General features: G+C 58.1%; 9 protein-coding genes across 9 annotated transcripts; 3 read left to right on the top strand and 6 right to left on the bottom strand.

Moving 5' to 3' along the window:
- Positions 1 to 45: 45 nt before the first annotated feature.
- On the bottom strand, positions 46 to 1,280 carry CcaverHIS019_0209170 (uncharacterized protein; the record flags this gene model as incomplete). Its single annotated transcript, XM_060597982.1, has 7 exons — positions 46 to 61; positions 103 to 204; positions 240 to 426; positions 462 to 484; positions 522 to 1,018; positions 1,053 to 1,193; positions 1,278 to 1,280. 7 exons carry the CDS (start codon positions 1,278 to 1,280, stop codon positions 46 to 48), a joined length of 969 nt encoding a protein of 322 aa, XP_060454821.1.
- Positions 1,281 to 1,469: 189 nt separating this feature from the next.
- On the top strand, positions 1,470 to 2,368 carry RPL32 (uncharacterized protein; the record flags this gene model as incomplete). Its single annotated transcript, XM_060597981.1, has 4 exons — positions 1,470 to 1,504; positions 1,570 to 1,573; positions 1,748 to 1,870; positions 2,096 to 2,368. 4 exons carry the CDS (start codon positions 1,470 to 1,472, stop codon positions 2,366 to 2,368), a joined length of 435 nt encoding a protein of 144 aa, XP_060454820.1.
- A 710-nt stretch (positions 2,369 to 3,078) lies between these two features.
- Positions 3,079 to 4,097, bottom strand: CcaverHIS019_0209150 (uncharacterized protein; the record flags this gene model as incomplete). Its single annotated transcript, XM_060597980.1, has 4 exons — positions 3,079 to 3,261; positions 3,294 to 3,914; positions 3,959 to 4,028; positions 4,060 to 4,097. 4 exons carry the CDS (start codon positions 4,095 to 4,097, stop codon positions 3,079 to 3,081), a joined length of 912 nt encoding a protein of 303 aa, XP_060454819.1.
- Positions 4,098 to 4,708: 611 nt separating this feature from the next.
- Positions 4,709 to 6,245, bottom strand: RPL16A (uncharacterized protein; the record flags this gene model as incomplete). The annotated part of the gene is made up of 5 exons (XM_060597979.1): positions 4,709 to 4,786; positions 4,839 to 5,276; positions 5,555 to 5,638; positions 5,817 to 5,866; positions 6,242 to 6,245. 5 exons carry the CDS (start codon positions 6,243 to 6,245, stop codon positions 4,709 to 4,711), a joined length of 654 nt encoding a protein of 217 aa, XP_060454818.1.
- A 1,194-nt stretch (positions 6,246 to 7,439) lies between these two features.
- CcaverHIS019_0209130 (uncharacterized protein) lies at positions 7,440 to 9,169 on the top strand (the record flags this gene model as incomplete). The annotated part of the gene is made up of 3 exons (XM_060597977.1): positions 7,440 to 7,517; positions 7,566 to 7,698; positions 7,737 to 9,169. The coding sequence occupies 3 exons, from the start codon at positions 7,440 to 7,442 to the stop codon at positions 9,167 to 9,169; spliced, it is 1,644 nt and encodes a 547-aa protein (XP_060454817.1).
- A 1,631-nt stretch (positions 9,170 to 10,800) lies between these two features.
- Positions 10,801 to 11,514, top strand: CcaverHIS019_0209120 (uncharacterized protein; the record flags this gene model as incomplete). The annotated part of the gene is made up of 1 exon (XM_060597976.1): positions 10,801 to 11,514. The coding sequence occupies one exon, from the start codon at positions 10,801 to 10,803 to the stop codon at positions 11,512 to 11,514; it is 714 nt and encodes a 237-aa protein (XP_060454816.1).
- Positions 11,515 to 11,638: 124 nt separating this feature from the next.
- Positions 11,639 to 13,922, bottom strand: CcaverHIS019_0209110 (uncharacterized protein; the record flags this gene model as incomplete). Its single annotated transcript, XM_060597975.1, has 6 exons — positions 11,639 to 11,693; positions 11,739 to 13,258; positions 13,292 to 13,397; positions 13,434 to 13,507; positions 13,552 to 13,681; positions 13,717 to 13,922. The coding sequence occupies 6 exons, from the start codon at positions 13,920 to 13,922 to the stop codon at positions 11,639 to 11,641; spliced, it is 2,091 nt and encodes a 696-aa protein (XP_060454815.1).
- Positions 13,923 to 14,631: 709 nt separating this feature from the next.
- On the bottom strand, positions 14,632 to 15,946 carry CcaverHIS019_0209100 (uncharacterized protein; the record flags this gene model as incomplete). The annotated part of the gene is made up of 3 exons (XM_060597974.1): positions 14,632 to 14,639; positions 14,675 to 15,820; positions 15,931 to 15,946. The coding sequence occupies 3 exons, from the start codon at positions 15,944 to 15,946 to the stop codon at positions 14,632 to 14,634; spliced, it is 1,170 nt and encodes a 389-aa protein (XP_060454814.1).
- A 704-nt stretch (positions 15,947 to 16,650) lies between these two features.
- On the bottom strand, positions 16,651 to 18,129 carry CcaverHIS019_0209090 (uncharacterized protein; the record flags this gene model as incomplete). The annotated part of the gene is made up of 3 exons (XM_060597973.1): positions 16,651 to 17,238; positions 17,278 to 17,614; positions 17,918 to 18,129. The coding sequence occupies 3 exons, from the start codon at positions 18,127 to 18,129 to the stop codon at positions 16,651 to 16,653; spliced, it is 1,137 nt and encodes a 378-aa protein (XP_060454813.1).
- Between the last annotated feature and the right edge of the window lie 287 nt (positions 18,130 to 18,416).

Raw genomic sequence — 18,416 nt, 5'->3', positions numbered from 1 at the left:
AAAGTTACAATGATGCATTCTATGACCTGTTCCCCATGTACACATCTACCGCAGCGCCCAGCTGCATGTCAGCTCGGTTCAGTCAGCTCGATTGCAACTCACGTCTTGACGACAAACAGCTCGTCAGGCAGCCCCTGCTGCACCTCCTCCTTGACGACCTGCAGCCCGGCCTCATGGAAGACCTCGAGCCACTTGCCGTTCGACCTGACGTCAGCTCTATTCTAAGGACCTCAGCTCACCGAGTGAGGCTCGAGTCCTCCTCGTCGAGGAACTCGCTGGCGCGCCCGTCCGGCCCGTCCTCGCAGCAGTTCTCCTTGACGACAATGAGGGGCGCGGCGTACTCGTCTTCCATATCGATAGATGGGGCGCGCAGAGCATTCTTTGCGCGGCGCAGGAACGCAACGAGATCGCCATGCGACATGTGTCCTATATGTCAGTCTCGACCGCGAGTGATTCCATACCCAAGCACCACTGGCACCACACCCTGCCGTCAGATCTGCCACTTGAAAAGGGCAACTCACACATCGTACTCGACGGCAGTCTCGCCCTCGCCAAACACGCCCTCGCCCTCGAGTGCCTCGCCGACGAGGCCCTCGGTCGCGTTCCCACGAGCCGGGAAAGCGGGGTCAAGGCTCTGCAGACCAGCCTGGACGAACCAAACGCGCTTGCCGCGCGAGCGCTTCCACTCGGCCGTCCTGCGTGACACCTCCTTCGCCTCGGCCTCGTCCCTGACCCGTCCGCTCAGGCGTGGGAGCTCGCGCCATTCCCCCGAGCTGGCGGCACGGTGCGCCTCGCCGATGAAGTGGGCGACCGGCTCGGCGAGGACGACGTCGTCGAACAGCGGGAGGAGGACCGTGTTCGTCACGCGCCCTATACCCGCGCCGACGTCAAGGGCCGTGAGGCGGTACGGTGGGCGGGCAGGTGGTTCGGGCGTGAGCGGGTTCGCAAAGGTCGCGAGTTGCGGCAGGAGGGAGAGGATGAAGAGTCGTGAGCTCAGCTGGTCGATATGCGGTACTGGCTGTCGTTAGTTATGAAGAGAAAGGAGGACTCACGCCGTTTCCAAAGCCGCCGAGGACACCGTCGACGCTCGCCTCGATCGTGTCCCAATACTTGACACCCTTGGCGAAGTCGGGGCCTGGAGGGCCCTGGCGGAGGGCGGACCCGACGTTGGGGCGCAAGCGCTTGGGCGAGTGCTGTCGTCAGCGGTGCGGTGGGAGGAGGTGTACCTCATCATCAGCGGCCTAAATGTTAGTTGGGTCCGCCGGGGTTGGTCTCACCATGTTTGTAGTGTATTACTGGTCAAGCAGGACACGCGAGATATAAACAACCGATTATGAACCTGTTGACGAAATCTGGAGATGGACCTCCACAGTGTGCCTGATCCTGTTTCAATCAGGCACCAAAGTCGCAACTTGAATTCGCCTCGGGGATAGCTGACATCTAAAATCCGAAATTAGCTCCGAACGGAGATGAATCCAACCTCCGATCGGCGCAAGGCTGGGTCGTGGGTGGGTGGTGTGTTGGTGGTCGCGAGCAGTGTTGCAACCCATCCGTCAAGAGCCGGACCAGTCTAGTGAGCATCCCGCCAACACCAACGACGACGTGCTGACCGTGCCCTCGCTTTCTCAACCTTACTTTCGTCACACCGCGTTATCCACTCGTGCTTGCTCGATCCTCGCGTCGTTAAATTTGTTTCCCCCTCCTTTCTCGACTCTCAACTTTCCACTTGCTTTGATTCACCGCGCAGCCAAAAATGGCGTCGACCATCCCTATTGTCAAGAAGAGGACGAAGACGTTCAAGCGTCACCAGTCGGACCGCTACCACTCCGTCAAGGAGTCGTGGAGGAAGCCGAAGGGTATTGACAACCGCGTTAGTTTTTGGAAACAAAGCGAGCTTGGGTGAGGAGGGAATGGAAGCGCAAGCGTCGGTGCGTGAGTGCGCAGCGAGCAACAGCGTCTGCGCATCTCTGTGCACCGCGCGAGTGCTGGGAAACAGATTCTGATCTGGTGCAGAATTGCCGCCCACCACGTCCTGCTTCCTTCCTTCCTTGCTCCACCCAAGCCCTGCACGAACCATGGGCCGCGCTGATTCCAGGTTCGTCGCCGCTTCTCGGGCCAGACCCCCATGCCCAAGATCGGTTACGGCTCGAACAAGAAGACCCGTCACCTCATCCCCTCGGGCCACAAGGAGGTCCTCGTCAACAACGTTCGTGACCTCGAGCTCCTTCTCATGCACTCGGGCAAGTACGCCGCTGTCGTCGCCCACGGCGTCTCGTCGAAGAAGCGCATCGAGATTGTTGCGCGTGCCAAGATCCTCGGCGTCAAGATCACCAACGTTGCCGCCAAGCTCCGCACCGAGGAGGCTTAGAGGGATCACGATGTATGACTGGTTGCATAGCGAGGGCGGCTGGCTGCGCCGCGTGGATGCAGCACCTGGGGCTATCATTGGGACAAATGCGAGGTGCAGTTTGTGGCGGTGGGGCCGAGTGTGCGTGGCGTTGGAGATGAGCAAGGGCAAACTGATCTTCTGTGCTGATCTGGGATCTTGGGTTGTGATACTTGTCGAGATTGATATCGAGACCTTGGAACATGCGCTGTTGCTGTCATGAGTTTGAACGTGATGTTGATATGAGTCAAGTGAAGAGCTGTCAGATTCTGTGGCAGTGGTTCGTCATTATGTACCCTGTTGCTAAGTAGTACCGAGAGCAAGTCCAAGACACACCAGCCGCGCGCGCCCTGGGCCGGAAAGATGTGCTGCTGGACAACACACGTGCGGGTGAGAGCGCAGAGGAGGGCGGTACGGGTACGGTGGTACGGCGGTACGGCGAGTACGTCAAGGTCGACAAGGCTTCGTGAGGCACACAAGAGCCGACACCAGCGTGCAAGCATTCACGGGTTCAACACGCCTCATGCCACCTGCTCATCAACACTCCTCTCTGCACTTGAGCAAAGTTCCAACGCTCTGCAAGTACGAGGGGCGCGGCAGAGCCATGAATCTCGACTGGACCTGGGCCGCTATCAACTTGACATGACCGACATCTTAGATTCTACTTGTATTTCTCTAGCCTCTAGCCACCGCTACAACCGCGACCAAGTCGCCGGCTTGGTACCGATAATAGCCTCGGAGCTACCCCCATCTCTGCGGAGGTATCGTTCCATTCCCGGCGCCAATCCGACCGGCAACTCGTCCTCGGGAGGATGGTACCGCCCATCTCCTGGCTCCTCGAGCACCTCTCCATTCGCGAGCTCGATATTAGAGAACTTGTCATCAGCTCGTCCTCTATCAGACTCACTGCCCAATCCCGTTCAACTCCTCCAGGCATATAATCCGCGCGGCCATCATATACGCCTTCCCACTGTCCGCATCCTCCCAACGGACCTGCGCGACGATACAGAGAAGTAACAGCGCATCCGGCCGTCACTTCACGTTCCATGTCGCCGGTCAACAGGCGACCCATGGCAATGACCGTTGCGGCGTGCCCGAATATCACCGCCGAACGTACGCCCGCCTCGTCCATTCGTGCAATCCACGCATCCAAGAAAAGCCCAATTCGCGAGTGGAGGCCGCGTAGAGTCTCGCCCCGGCGAGACGCATACACCGTACTCGTGTAATCCATGTCGATCATACCTTCGGGAAAGTGGGGGGCCATGCTGTCTGGTCCACCAGGACGAGGGTGGAGACCAGTCCCCTCCCGAGTGGTAGAGTACCATTCCTGTACGCCATGATCGAGGGAGATAGGGTGAATCTTGTCATGTCGCCGAGTAAGGGCCTGTGCGGTCGGTAAGGCGGTTTGCACACACCGGTAGAAGGGGGAGGAGAAGACGCGTTCGGGGGGCGGGTAGGGCGCCGTTCGCTCGGGATCAGAGAGGAAACGCCCAAGGTCTTCGGCTTGGTTGAGGCCTAGAGCTGCGAGCTGGATTAGGTTAGAAGAGGGCAGATAACGGACGAGAGACGCACAGGATAGTCCCTGTCCATGCCCGTTGGGGCGTGATGGTGCTGGCTCGTCCAGTTCGAGCCGTCCGACAGACTGGGTTAGAGATATCTGGGCAAAGACGTACCGAAAGCCATGTCTGCAAATGTAGATGTACTCGAGCATGGTGGAATCAGTGAGTGAGTAACGATGAGAGACGAGAGAAGAGGTAAGAGAAGAGTGGGCAAGGACGCGTCAAGAGGCAGGAGATGTAGATGTAGACGCGGGTTCGGGGGTTCGGGACGGTGGTTAGCCGGAGTTGGGTTGGGTTGGGCGGCTTCAAATCTCGGTCAACCCCGAACTGCTCGCTTGTATTGTAACAATCCAAACTTTTTGATCCCGTCATCGGACATGCAAAAGTCGGCGTCAAGTCTGACACCTGTGCACAAGAAGAACAGCAACAGCGAAACGGCCAAACCGCGAAACGCCACCTAGTCGAGGTGGGCTGAACGCATCCAGTTCGCAGCAGCAGCTGCTGTTATACAGCGAGACGCGACCAGATACGAAATGCACAGATCGTTCACTCGCACATCCTACTCGTCTGCCAATCATTGCCAGTGCTCCTCTGTCCGGTCTCTCATGTTCGAACAGATCCACATCCCACCGTGATGGCAAAAGTACATCTCCAGAACACAGGCACGAATCGCGGCAAGTCATCATTGCATGCGCAGCGACTCGACCTGTATCCCAAAGTCGCTCCCGCATGCTACCCCCTATATGCAAACGAGAAGACACGCTTAGTAGCCGAACTTGGCGAGAGTCTCGTTCTGGGGAACGTTGGCAGCGGCCTTGACACGGAGCTTGCGAGCAGCCTCCTGCGAGACGTCAGCACATGTCCCGCTGTCCATTTGCTCAAGATCTACTCACCTTGCGCTCGAAGTACGCCTGGCCCTTGACCTTCCGCTTCTCCTCAAGACGGTCAACAACGTCCTTGTAGCCCCAGCCGACCTCGTGCGAGATACGCTTAAGGGTAGCGTACTTGCGGCCGGGCTTGAGGCGGAGGACGCGGAGCGCAGAGGGGACAACCATCTTCTTGACCTTGTCCTGGGCGGGGGGGACACCCTCGTAGAGCGAGATGCGGCGGATGGCAGCGGCACCACGGGCAGTCTTGTGGGGAATCATGCCACGGACAGCCTTGAAGAGGATGCGCGAGGGAGCGCGGAAGTGGAAGGGACCCGACTTCTTGGGGTTGACAATGTGGCGCTTGTTAAGGTACGCGTGGTACTTGAGCTTGTTGCGGAAGAACGAGCCCGAGACGTTGATCTCCTCGCAGCGGACGACCGAGACCTTCTGGCCGGAGAGCGCCTGGAGCGTTAGCACGCTGATGCAAGACGGGAACGGGAAAAGTTGCTCCTCCTAGGTCGCCTGACCGAGCATCTGACGCCTGCGAGAGAATCTGCCAACAGACCCAGTCCCGCGACACTTGTTCGCAGACTGCGTGGAGTAGCACTGGGTCTTCACACTGCGCGTGCGCATGCCCGTGCAGCAGATCATCTCCGTCGCCTCGTCCTTGAACGGAGCTTCCCTCTCCCTCTCCCTCATCCAAAATCCTTCCCCCTCCGCTTGGAGCCGCAGATACCCACCTGCTTGGCGATGGTCGAAGCGAGGCGGCCGAGAAGGTGGCCCTTGCCGTCGATGACGATGGGCTGAGACGAGAACGACGACATCTGGATTGGGAAAGCGCGCGCGACAACAGTTGCGAAAGTTGGACGAAATTGGCGTACGAGGGGCACGGTCGAAGATGGGGAGATGGGAGAAACGCGGGAATCGAGATCGCGAATAGTCGCGGTAGAGCGGGTGGTCAGCACACTTTCGTCGTCGCTGTCGGTCGTCGCGAGTACGCACTTTTGGGGGGGTGTTGAGGGATAGGGCCAAGTCGGACGTCGAAGTCACCACTCACCAGGCCTGCAACCAGCCGTTTGGCGGAAGCAAAGTTGGTCTCCCACCCGGCTTCACGGGAAAATCCTCCAGATCGAAATGTGGCACTCTGTCAAATTTCGGAGATTTTCTTACTGTCCGCGATAGACAAAGGAATCAGGCCACAACGTGGTACACGTGACCCTCCCATGTTGCCTTGGCCTCTGGTAAGCTGATGAACTGATGAGGTTGTTCCATGTCTTCTTCCTCAGCTTCCACAAGCCAAGGCAGATGACGCGCACCCCGAGGCCGATAACAGCCTAGATCACACCTTACAAATGCTTCACAGCGCAAGAGCCGTCTAACAGAGCTGATGGATCTTGCCGACCACCAAAGTCGTGGCGCAGACCCACGCATTAGACAACTGCCCAGCTTGGGCCAGCTTGACCGACCTGGGACAGAAATGCAACCATTTGTCCGCCCTTTGGATTCGGCCAGCTGGCACTGATCGTGGTCGTCGCCTCGGCATCGGGAACAAGCTGGGCTGGTGGTTGCCGAGACGAAGCCATCCAACCAACTCCCCGACAGCGGCCCACTTTAATCGGCGCGATTCACATGTGGAGTGTGGTATGTGACACCACGTCTCATGACTGGCAGATGCCGACTCGCATACCGCTGTGGACGCAGTGCAAGATGTACGTCGGTGCAATGGGCAAGACGATTGCCCGGGGCTCTACACTGGGGAGTGGAGAGCTGGGGTAAGGAACCTTGTCGATCTCCGAAGTGAGGTCTGGCTCAGACGAATGGGATAAGATGATCGGCACGTTTTGAATCGGCCCGTTTCCACCTGAAGATTCGCTTGTCTCAAACATCCACCCACTGCTGCCATACCCTGCTCGCGATGCCTGGTGCCTGCTTGAGAGCCTGTCATGAGGGTCAAGCTACAAGGAACAAGTTTAGAAGCCTTGCTTGTCCCATGTTCAAGGACAGAGACACTGAGAGGTTGAGGCGTCGGGGGATTTTCTGCAGACTTGCCACTCAGCTGGAATAGTTGAACATGACGCTGGACGCCTGACGCCGCGCAATGTGTCCGCACCATCTCTTGATCGAGCGCCCCACAGCACACAATCTATCGGTATGACGCTCGAGATTGAAGAGGTCACGCGCGATGCATCCATGCTGAATCCAGACACATTCGTCGGCTTACCTCTCACGGCACGAATACGGGGATCTGATTCTCGGGCCATTATCTCTATGCTACATCTCGGGCCGTTTTCGGTTTTCTGCCCTGTTGCCGCTCCACTCACACCAAGGCCATGCGGAGAGCTGGATAACAACTTCCGGTAATGGGCCGCTACTGAGTTCCGACGCCACCGCGGGGCTCTAGGGCCACCACGCGCCGTCGTGCTCGCGGGCCGACGACAGCCTTTGTCTATGTTTCCCAACTCGACGTCAACGACGTTATAAGGTGGCGGGCGGGGTGTCTGCTCTCCATCAAGCCCAAGTGCCTCGGCCTTCAAGCCTAGCTTAGCTTACCTCGCATCCAACTCAGCCTACTCCGCTTCCAAGCCAACCTACCTCCAACCCCGACGTACACAGAAACCCACTATCATGTCCGATATCAAGAACCCCGAGTCGGAGAAGAACGACCTTCACCACATCGACAAGCACCTCGAGTCTGGAAGCGAGGTGCGTGCCGTCCCCCCACCTGCTGCAACGACGGAGGCTGATACGCAGAATGAGCTCCAGGCCGTCATTGCCCAGTCCAACATCCCGCGCTGGAGCGCGAGCTCCATCAAGCTCTATCTCGGCGTGTTCTGCGCCTGTTGCTGCGCCTTTGCGAATGGCTACGATGGCTCACTCATGACTGGTGAGGCTAGACTAGGTCGTGAGTCGCGCTGACATCAGCCATCCTCGCGATGCCTGCATTCAACAAGCAGTTCGGCTCGTACAAGGGTGGCGTGTTTGAGGAGATCCAGGACAACGGCACGCTCACTGGCATCATCTTCTCCCTCTACACTGTCGGTTCGATGGTGGGCTCGCCTTTCGCAGCCACCATTTCGGACCGCTTTGGCCGCCGCAAGGCCATGTTCATCGGCGCCTGGATTATTATCATCGGCATGATCCTCACCTCCACCTCGCACCATGTTGAGCAGTTCATCGTCGGTCGCTTTGTCCTCGGCTTTGGTATTTCGATCATGACTGTCGCGGCGCCCGCGTACTCGATGGAGATTGCCCCACCCCAGTGGCGTGGTCGCGCGACCGGCATCTACAACTGTGGCTGGTTTGGTGGCTCGGTTCCCGCCTCGGCCATCACTTTTGGCACATCGTTTATCAACGGCCAGATGTCGTGGCGCCTCCCCCTCATTCTCCAGGCCGTTGCTTGCTTCCTCGTCATGGCCATCCTGCCATTTGTCCCCGAATCGCCACGCTACCTCGTGGCGCAGGGCCGCGTCGAGGAGGCCCACGACTTCCTGACAAAGTACCACGGCAACGGCAACCCCGACGACGCGCTCGTCTCGTTTGAGCTTCGTGAGATGAAGGCCTCGATTGCCCTCGACGGGATCGACAAGGTGTGGTGGGACTACCGTCCGCTCTTCTTCTCGCACGGTGGCCGCTGGCGCATGGCCCAGGTTCTCATGATCTCCGTCTTTGGCCAGTTCTCCGGTAACGGTCTGGCGTACTTTAACACCATCATTTTCAAGAACCTCGGTGTCGACACGGTCGCCGGCCAGCTCGGCTACAACCTCCTTAACCAGTGCATCTCTGCCATTTGTGCCCTAACCGCTGCCACACTCACCGACCGCATGCCCCGCCGCTTCATCCTTCCTTGGGGTACCCTCGGCTGTGCCGTCCTCCTTGGCATCAACTCGGCTCTCTCGGCCGTCCTCGATAAGCAGGTCAACAAGGCCGGCTTTGAAGGTGCCGGGCCCATCTCAACGTCAGTCGCCCAAGGCGCTCTCGCCGCCTACTTCCTCTTCAACTGTCTGTTCTCGTTCACCTACACCCCGCTCCAGGGTGTCGTCCCCGTTGAGGCTCTGACCACCACCATGCGTGCCAAGGGTCTTGCCGCCTCGGGCTTTATCGTCTCCGCCGTCGGCTTCATCAACCAGTTTGCTGGCCCCATTGGCCTCCAGAACCTCGGATACAAGTACATCTTCGTCTTTGTTGCCTGGGACTGCGTCGAGGCGGCCTGTTGGTTCTTCTTCGGCGTCGAGTCGCAGGGCCGCACCCTCGAGGAACTCGACTGGGTCTACGAGCAGCCCAACCCCGTCAAGGCGTCCAAGCGCGTCAAGAACATTGTCGTCGACGAGGACGGCTTCCAGGCGACCCACAATTAGTTGGGGCCATTTCACTTTTCTTATGGCTGGGGATTCAGCCATACCACTCAGTATTATCTCTTTTTTCTTATCGCATCTTAACTCGTGACCAAGGGCAGAAGGAGGGGGAAGCAGTTGGGGGTTGTAGTAGACATCTATGGCTCTTTGTGATGTACTCTTGTGCCTGTGAAATGTTGATTTGAAACTTCAGGAGATTGCGTACACGAGACGGTGGTGAAGCTGGGTGGTGGGTGCCAGATGCTAGGTGCTTATGTCGACATAACCAGCCTCTGTGGCCATCTAAACATCTGGAGTAAGTGAGCTCGCGACACGATGGGTCGCCTGTAGTCTTTAGCTTGACCTCAGCCTATGGCCGATCTTGGCCGATCCCGCCATGTTGGATCGTTGGTCAGCCGTTGTTGTTGCATGGGCCATCGACAGCACACACTCCAAGGTCACGCACAACGTGTGTTCCCTTGACGAGCACATGGCAGTGATCGTGTCAAGTGAATTCCGTCAACAGGTGCACAACACAACACAGCACAACACAACACAGCACAACACAACACAGCACAACACAACACAGCATAACAAGCTCGAGTCAGCCACGCCCTGCGTGCTGCGTGTTGTAGTCCACTAATAACGCGTTGTCAACGACGCGTTGTTGCGTCGTTGCCATCGGGATCCAAGTATCGCAGTCGGGGAGAAACCCGGCCAACCAAGCCAAGCGAGGCTGTTTTGTTTGGTTCTACATGTATGTTTGGTTCGCTCGCCACCGTTCTCATGTCGCGTACCTCAATCAGATCCACTTGTCCTGTTCCCACTGCTCTGTTCCATGTACAGTATCCAAGTGTATCCAATGTGAAGGTGAGATGGTGAGACGCTGCAATACACCGTGACGTCAACCCATGCATGCATCAAGCATCTCAACTCGGACATGGGCACATTACGCATTACGCGCCATCGTGCCATGCGTCCGTCCATCGGGGTACTGTGGCGGGTGGTCGCATAACCAGCAAGTGCCGGCTGTTGACTCGGAGTAGATTGCAACCATGTTCCAAGACTCGGCAAGATGACTACAGCTACAGTTGATAGACAAGCTGATGGACATGGATGGCAACGGTCTATCCGATGAGCACCGGCACGACATTTGGCCCGGTCCTGGTCGACTCGACGCCGAAACAGGTACAACAGACATTACGCGGGCGGGGGCCCAACGCACCAGTTGGTATTAAAAAGGGGTAATCGTAGAGGATGGGTGGATACACGATCCATTACATGTATAATACATGACATCTTCAGGTTTCTGAGTACCTACAATACAATTGATGGCTTGGACTGGGTCAGCCACTCTCAAAGGGGTGCCGTAAAAGCAGATTGTTGATGACTACCACATACCGAGGTGTGGCTCGTCGTCTAACAAGCAACAGTCCATAAATGCACTAATTGAAAGGTGAACTTCCCACCTTGTTCGCTACTTTGACCTCGACCTCGACCTCGATCCCGATCTCGGAACCACCTGACGCGACTCACGCAAAGTGTATCAAAGACGCCAGATTCCCCGCCGCCGACGTCATCTTTCCATACCATCACCATTATTCCAGCTTGAAAAAGCCTGTGAATAATCAGTCGCAACCACCAACCTCGCCAAAATGTCGTCCCGCGAAACCTCTCCACCCCTCGAGGTAGCGCCCCGCGCGCCCTCGCCTGAACGTCTCGGTATCGACATTTGGTTTCTCTCCGAAGCCGAGCGCGGCCAGACCAACTCCAAGAACTCCAAGTCCCCTGCTCCCAAGCAAGGCTTTGCGCGTATTCCAACCACCAGCGAGATGCGCACGGTCCTTTCAAACATCCGCGCAGCCGTACCACTGTTCAAGGACGCTGCCCGGTCCGCCTTCCTTCCTCTTCCTAGAAAGGAGGTTCTCGACCCCGATGCAACTCAACACCAAGTCGAGGAAGAGATCGTGAGCGTTCCCGAGACCACATCGGTCATAAACCACTCGAACCCATACATTGGTCAAGCGAGGCCAGAGGCCAAGTACCGTTTTAGGACGCTCGTGCGATCACCACTCGCAATGACTTTGCCCCTCACCGCCGCCGATCTCGATCGCGAGATTGAGCCGCCCTCCAAGCACGACTGGCTCACACTCTACCTTGCCACCCTCGCACTCCTCATCTGGGCAGCCGTGATATACTCTGCACTCGACAGGGGCCTTGTCACCAAGGTATGGGAGAATGGCCTCAACTGGCGCGTCCTCCCTGGCGCCCTCACCGATCCTGCGCGCACCTGGGCCGTCGCTGATGACGTCCTCGGCGTCGCAGGCGTGTGTAACGGCGGCGTGTGCCAGTGGACCCCGCTTGTGTAAGAACGGACATTACGGACACTGGGTTCCACGTCCCCTCACCTCCATGGCTTCACACATCAGACTGTAAAAATACACCACTGTACTGTACAAATAGGAATGATAAAGTGACACGCTCTCATCGTTCTCATGACATTCTCTGCGAGCGGTAGCGCTCGAGCGCCTCGCCCGCCTTGGTTTGGCTGCATTTAGCACTTCCACAACTCGTATTCCACACCTCGACTCACCGCCACTCACACCCCTCCTCAAACTCGCACCAGTGGCACCGACGAACCTGAGCGGTGCTGACGCCCAGTGGCCTCCGAGTCCCTCGCCAGTACTGGAGTACGGATCGCAGGTGTGTGCCAAGCGCGGCGCGGTCGTGCGTGAAGCGGTGCTTGCCAATAATAGACCCCGATGCTGTTCCTGGAGAGGGTGACCGTGCACGCGGCTTTCGCTCTGATGGCGACATGACCCCTGCTCCGGAGGGCGCGGCAGTCTCCTGTGACCCGGTGCCCAAGCTCATCTCGACAGCCCACGCCAGCTCTGCGTCCTCGCGCTCCTGCTCGCTGTCGGACGTGAAGTATTTCGTCTGGCTCGAGACCGAGCGTTGGGAGCACGAGCACGAGACAGTGGGTTTCCCAAGGCCCAGGGCAGAGCTCGATGGGGGCGAATCTAGAGGATGACCTAAGGGCTCGACTTGCGACTCTCCATCACTAGGTCTGTCGGCCAAACTGGGGCTTCCCATTCCCAAAGCTACCAGTGGAGGCTCAGATAACGGCGGTTCGTCTCCAGTGTCATATGTGGCCTCGATATTCTGGGACCTGGGACCCTCCGCAAGGACGTGTCCTGGGTCATAAACCGTCATGCTAGGTTCGTTTCCGTCGGATGACGACGTAATTTCCACAAGCCGAGCGTCTCTGAGAATCTGGGACGACGGACCTCTCTCGGCCTTTGAGTCCTGCATGCTGAGTTGCAGAGCGAGCTGGACCTGGGTCTCCTCATCCAGTGTGGCAATGTCCACATCTTCCAGAGAGGGAAGCACAGCCAAGACAGCCTCGCCCTTCTCTTTTCTCCTCCGGCCTTTGGTTCCCTTGCGCCGTTTCCGGGCTGCCTCCTTCTTCCTCTTGGGTGCAGCGCGGCGGTATACGAGCTCCAGCGAGGTATCTGTGCGGCCCTCATCTGTCCCGGCACCGAGGCCCAGGGCTGCGACGTACCGGGTCCATGACTGGGCGTAGTCGGCTAGAGTTCGACCCTCGGCTACGCCAAACCGCAGCTCGTTACTCTCGACAACGGGACAGGTCTGTGCGATAAACTCGTCCGTGAACCATCTGGACGTGTCGAGCCCCAGATGGTCCCAAATGCGCCACAGCCCTGAACCTTGCTCGCTTGACGTGGGAAGGTAAGCCTCTGGCGGCTTATGTGGCGGATCGGCCTCCACCTCGACCTGAGCTTCGCCCTCTTCCACCTTAACGCGCGCCTTCGGAGATACCAACCGCGGTTCATGCGGCACGAGGAGGGCGTCAATCAGCTCCTTGTAGAGCATGACCTGCAGGCGACCAGCGAGAGTGTCCTCTTCCCTCGGCATTGAGGCGGTCGTCCGCGTCTTTGAGTCGGACACGATTAGCCGGTGGGTCTGTGGTTGGGGTAGTGGCTTGCCACCGAAGAAGTCGTTTAGGGACGCCTGACGCCCGGACTCTGTACGCTTTGCCCGCGTCTGACGACCCTTCGTTGGCGATTCGACGATGGGTACGCGTGTGATTTCGTCCTGTTGTCAGCTGCTCCTTCCAATGCAGCTCACAATGATGCCCAGGACAAACGTGTCGTCCACGAACCCAGCGACTGGCAGTTCGCGGCACTTGCCGATAGTTAGCAAGGCCTCTAGTGCGGAGAACATGTTCAGCATCCTGCTGTCAGCTTTGATGTGGGGCAGATAAGCTCACCTCAGGCCCCATGTGTCTTCCCTCGTCGTTGCCTGAACTTTGATCTCTTCGGGATGGATCTCGCGCTCGAGCCGCTTATGAATTGTCAAAGGTTAACAATGTCCGTGCTCATGCCCACCTCTCCCCGCCTCAGGATACGCTCCTTGCCCTCGACCTTTGCCTGGTCGACAGAGATGCTCGCGCCCTTGGGCGAGATTATGGTCGTCGGCCGCTGGCTAACCGGGAGGTAAGGAAGGGTACGCAGACGACTGCTGTCAGCTGGTATCACATAGTAGTAGCTCACTAGTCGAACTGGACCTCGCACCAGACCGGCCCAACCAGGTCAGATACGGAGAGGTTGCCACGGTGCCGAAACTCGCCAAACGGTGAGATGGCGAGCGGCACGTCCTCGATGTCAGGAACAGCCTCGGCTGCGCGGAGGGTCTCGTCGAGTCCCGAGTCGTATACGAGCTCGTCGCCGTAGTCGTCCTCTTCATCGGTGGCGGGCATGATTGGGCATGATGCGATTGTGGTTGATTATGGTTGATTGTTTTGACGGCGCGGGTTAGTGGACTCTTCGTTCCGGAAGTGGACCGGATATACGGTCCGTGATGGGGTTTCCCACGGTGCTCTCAGCCTCATTGACTTGAGTGATACCTTTCCGTCACTCATCCGTATCGGAAGAGATTATTCAAGACACGCCTTCTGTATGCGACCACAAAGCTACGTGCGCAAGCGGTTTCCGAATTTGTGGTAACGTCGTTGAAGCGACACTGCCTCTTTCCGCCGCAGCCGACGCATGGCACCTAGAACAGGTCAGACCACAATGACTGGAGGACTGGAGGCTGTTGATGTCTGGAGACTGTTGGAAGGGGATCTGAGGCCCATTGTGTACCGAGGGTGAATGTAACCGTCGAGTGTGGATGTGACAGTGACGGCGGTGCGGCCATGGCGCTGGTGACAGCGCGGTGGCGTCAGAACAATGGCGCCAGACGGTATCACGGTGACAACCCGTGACAACCTCATTCCCAAAGGATGGTGGCCGGTACAACCTCATTCTAGAAGCAGAATAATGTACAATGCTATGCATATGAGTGTCAGCGGATCGGGGGGTCCTCCGCCAAAGTTTACTGTAAAGACGGACGGACCGGCTGCTCAATGAATTGAATGCCCTCTCAAACTCTCAACTCTAACTCTCAGATCGTCCCGAGATGCTAGATCACCATACTGCCGTCAGCCCTTCAACTTTCAAAACCACTTACAGCTCAGCGCGACCTCGTTACTCGTATACGCGAGGTGGGGGTTCATGGCTAACCTTCCCCACTCGCGATCCCGCCACGCGTCCTCCCACTCATCGAGTGTCATCGCCCCAACATGCTGATTGACCTCGACGCCGTACCGCTCCGAGATGTAACTCTCCAGCTGGCGTAGACAGCGTTGCGTGAACGTCGCTGTTGTAGTCGCATCCACGTTTGGATACAGCCCCTCCAGTCCGACGATTGTGACTCGGGGCCGCTCATCCGTCCCCCTTGGGAAAGCCTCGGCCACACCCGCGCCGAGGTAGAACCCCAACTCGTCTCGCAGGTTGGAGAGAGGGAGTTGGGCGTCCGCCTCGGGTTTCTCCACAACAATGTAGGCGTCAGAGCCCGGTGCAGCGAACAAGTCGACAATGACGGGTGTCTCGTCCCGCCCCATGTCCCGGTCAGGCCACGTGAGGTGCACGACCGCCGTAGTGTGCGGCGGGACGCGGACCGTAAACGTCGTGTCCTCCTTTGTAATGATTGGGAAATTTGCCACGGCCACGCCTCGGGTGAGATCCGGCGCACCTTGGTCAGAATCAGCAGCGAACGGAGCCTCGGAACGCCATAGCTCGACGTCTTGCAGGGCCGTAATTGCTTCTTGGACGTGCGGCGACGGACGCGGGCCGTAGTAGTCGACGGCTTTTATGAGAGCCGCGCGTTCGGCCGAGATTGGTGTGGACGGGAAATGGGGAAGGAAGTGGGCAGAACCAGGTGTGCAGAGGACGAAGCCGCCTGGGCCGACGGCAATGCCAACCCGATGCTTGATCTTGTTCACTAGCGAGGTGGAGGTGGAGGGAGAGATGAGGGCGACATGCGCGAAGAGGCGCGCGTCGGCCTTGGCGTTGAGTGCCTTATTAACGCCCCTCAGTGCCATCAAGCCCTCATAGTCGGAAAGGGCGAGTACGCGGTCCAAAATGTGCGGGAAACTCGGTCCGTCAAGTGCTGGCCTCGTGCAGAACACGTCGATTTCGGTGATCATGGAATGGATTCGACCCTTGACTGCCGTGGGCGAATGGCGCTTGTGTTTGCGAGGGTGCGTTTCCTCGACAAGAGAGAGGATGTCGTATACCTCCTGTAGTTGTTGCCTGATGGAGGCGAAGGCCTCGTCTGGTGTCAGCGATGCGATGGGTTGAGGCGGGCGAGAATCGAGTCGGGCACGTCAAGGTATGGATAAGAGCACACGGATACCAGCGTCGGTGGGGCTGCGGAAAACTCACCATGACCTGCGGACATTACGAGCAGTAGTGATGAGAGTAGATGTATAGAAGGGTGAGTTGAGTTGGAGCTGATGGTGGGTGACGCTCAGTGGTGACCAGCGCCACCCAAAATTGGATCCGCACCTAGCCCTCGGGGGTTACAACCACATAGATACACCCCTGACTTGGAGTAGCTTGGCATACGACGCCTTTTAAATAGACCCCCCTCTTGTTAATGCAACAAGCAAATCCATCACCATGCCGGAGTCTGCTCGTCGCTTGTTTTGCTTTTGGGTAATGTTTGGAATCATGCCTCACCAATCTATTTATGAGTAACTGATAAATCTACTTTGTGATCACTCCAAGTAGAGGAGAAAGTTCTCGCCCCATTTGCCCCTCCCTACTTGTCATTCAGGTTTGAGCCATTGGCATTGGCGCCGCTCTCCCCTTTAACGTAACCACTCCTCCCACTCCTCCCTTCTGGCCCGTGCGCTCCGCAAACCCCTCAAGGGGCCGGGGCCGTCACCCGCCTACAAAAGCTACAAAAGCCCACCGCCACAAACTTCCGCCCCCGATCTCATGCCCTCCCTCCGCACCGACAGGCACCGGTGACCAGGCTTGCTTTTCCTTTCTCCACCCCTCTCAAGCACTTCTCTCTCTCCCTCCAACGTCATCACGACAACAATGCACGCACCCATTTCAAAATGACGCGCATCGTTATCGTGACTACAGCAGGCACGCTCACTTCGGGCCCATGCCGGCCATACCGCGCTTCTGCATCTTGCGCATCTCGCGCTTGCGGTCAAGCTCGTCGGCACGCTTCTGGTCCTTCTCAGACAGCTTGGCACGCTCGGCACGCTTGCGGGCAGCGCGCTTCTCCTCAGCAGTCTGCTCGGGCGGGTTGTCCTCCTCCTGTTCCTTCTTGAACTGCTTGGCGAGGGACTCGTCGAGCTCCTGGCGCGTGCGCACGAGCTTGCGCGTCACCTCTGCCTTGACCATGGTCGGGCGGGTGACGAGGTCGGCAAGGTTGAGCGCAACCTGGATCCACGCGTTGACGGCGTCCGACTCGGCCTGAGTCGTGGGCTTCCGCACAGACAGGTAGATCTCGCGTGCGCGCTGCTCGGGCTTGAGGGGACCGTTCTGGGGGCGCTTGGTGGGGGCGTCGGTGATGATGAGTGCCTTGAGGATGCGGGCGGCGGTGCGGTCGGCGAGCACCTCGGCGACACCAACGTTGGGGGTCTTGAGGATCGCGTCAGTGATGTCGCTGTGCTCAGAGAAAAGAGCGTGGGTCGTGGGGACGGCAGTCGACTCGTGCATGCGGGGGAAAGTCTTGTGTCAGCTCCACCACAGACACCAGCTGAAACCTACCAGGTCGAAGCGCTTCTCACGGAACTTGGCCATGCCGTCCTTGTTGACAATGGCCCACACACCAGCGCCCTCGCCCTGGAAGCCCGACGCGCCACGGCCAAGGGTGAACTGGAAGACCATCGACTCACTCGAGTCGGAAAGAGGGTCAATGAAGGCGTCAGCAAAGGTAAGGAGCATCTGGATGAGGTCGTGGAACGGCTTGAGCTTGAGCGTGACGTGCGCGGCGAGGACGTTGCGGCGGCCAGTCGCAAAGACGAGGTGCAGTGCCGAGCTCGACGACTTCATTGGCAGCACCCTCGTGAACTGGTCCTGCAGAGTGGGGATGAAGGGCGAGAAGCTGGCGTGAGTTAAGAGTCAGCACGCGGGATGTAGGAGAACAAGGCCAAGCAAGGGAAGGCTTGGTTGATATTAGGGGAGAAACAGTTGAAGACGACACTCTGCGCGCTACCTCGTAGGCGCCTTCTCCATCACTTCAGCTCCTTCCGCTCTCTTCTCTCTCTCAGCCGCTCTCCCCTCTCCATTCTCACCAGCTCCTCGATACACCTCATCTCGCTCCCGCGAATCTCCCCCACACTGCTCATCCCCTTCTCTGCTTCTCGCCCAACCTTTCCCCATCCCCCAACACCCAACAAACACTCACGCATTCCTAGCCCGGCCCATGTTAAAGCGCTTGCCAATAAGGTGCAGGAGAAGATACGCGCCGAGGATAGCAAGCATTATACCCTCAAACTTGAACGCGGCGGGGCGAATGACAAACATCTTCCACTTGAACTCGAGTCCGTCATACTCGCGCGCGAGCGGCTGAGGCGTGGCCGGCGTAATGGCCGCGATGGCCTTGAGGAAGCCAGACATTGCGAATCGAATGAGCCGGGGCGAAGGAGTGGTCAGAAGCCAGAGGGGAAGCCGAAACCGAAGTAGAGAAGGTGGTTGTTGGGGTCGGGGACCTTGAGATGGATGTAAATGGATGTGGATGAATAGATATCTCTAGAGTTTGAGATGCCGGTTCGGACAGATGACAGCGTGGTATGGGGGGGGGGGGGGTGAGGGGTGGTGCAGCGGCCACCGAGATGCTCGGCGTGATTGGTTCGGTGGGCCGGCCCGCCCTGAACCGCCCACCAAACCAAGGCATTTTGTTCCAT

Source organism: Cutaneotrichosporon cavernicola (assembly GCF_030864355.1).
Source record: "Cutaneotrichosporon cavernicola HIS019 DNA, chromosome: 2".
Taxonomy (NCBI): Eukaryota; Fungi; Basidiomycota; class Tremellomycetes; order Trichosporonales; family Trichosporonaceae; genus Cutaneotrichosporon; species Cutaneotrichosporon cavernicola.
The sequence above is the reverse complement of the archived record's forward strand: the minus strand, read 5'-3'. Positions and strand labels throughout refer to the sequence as shown.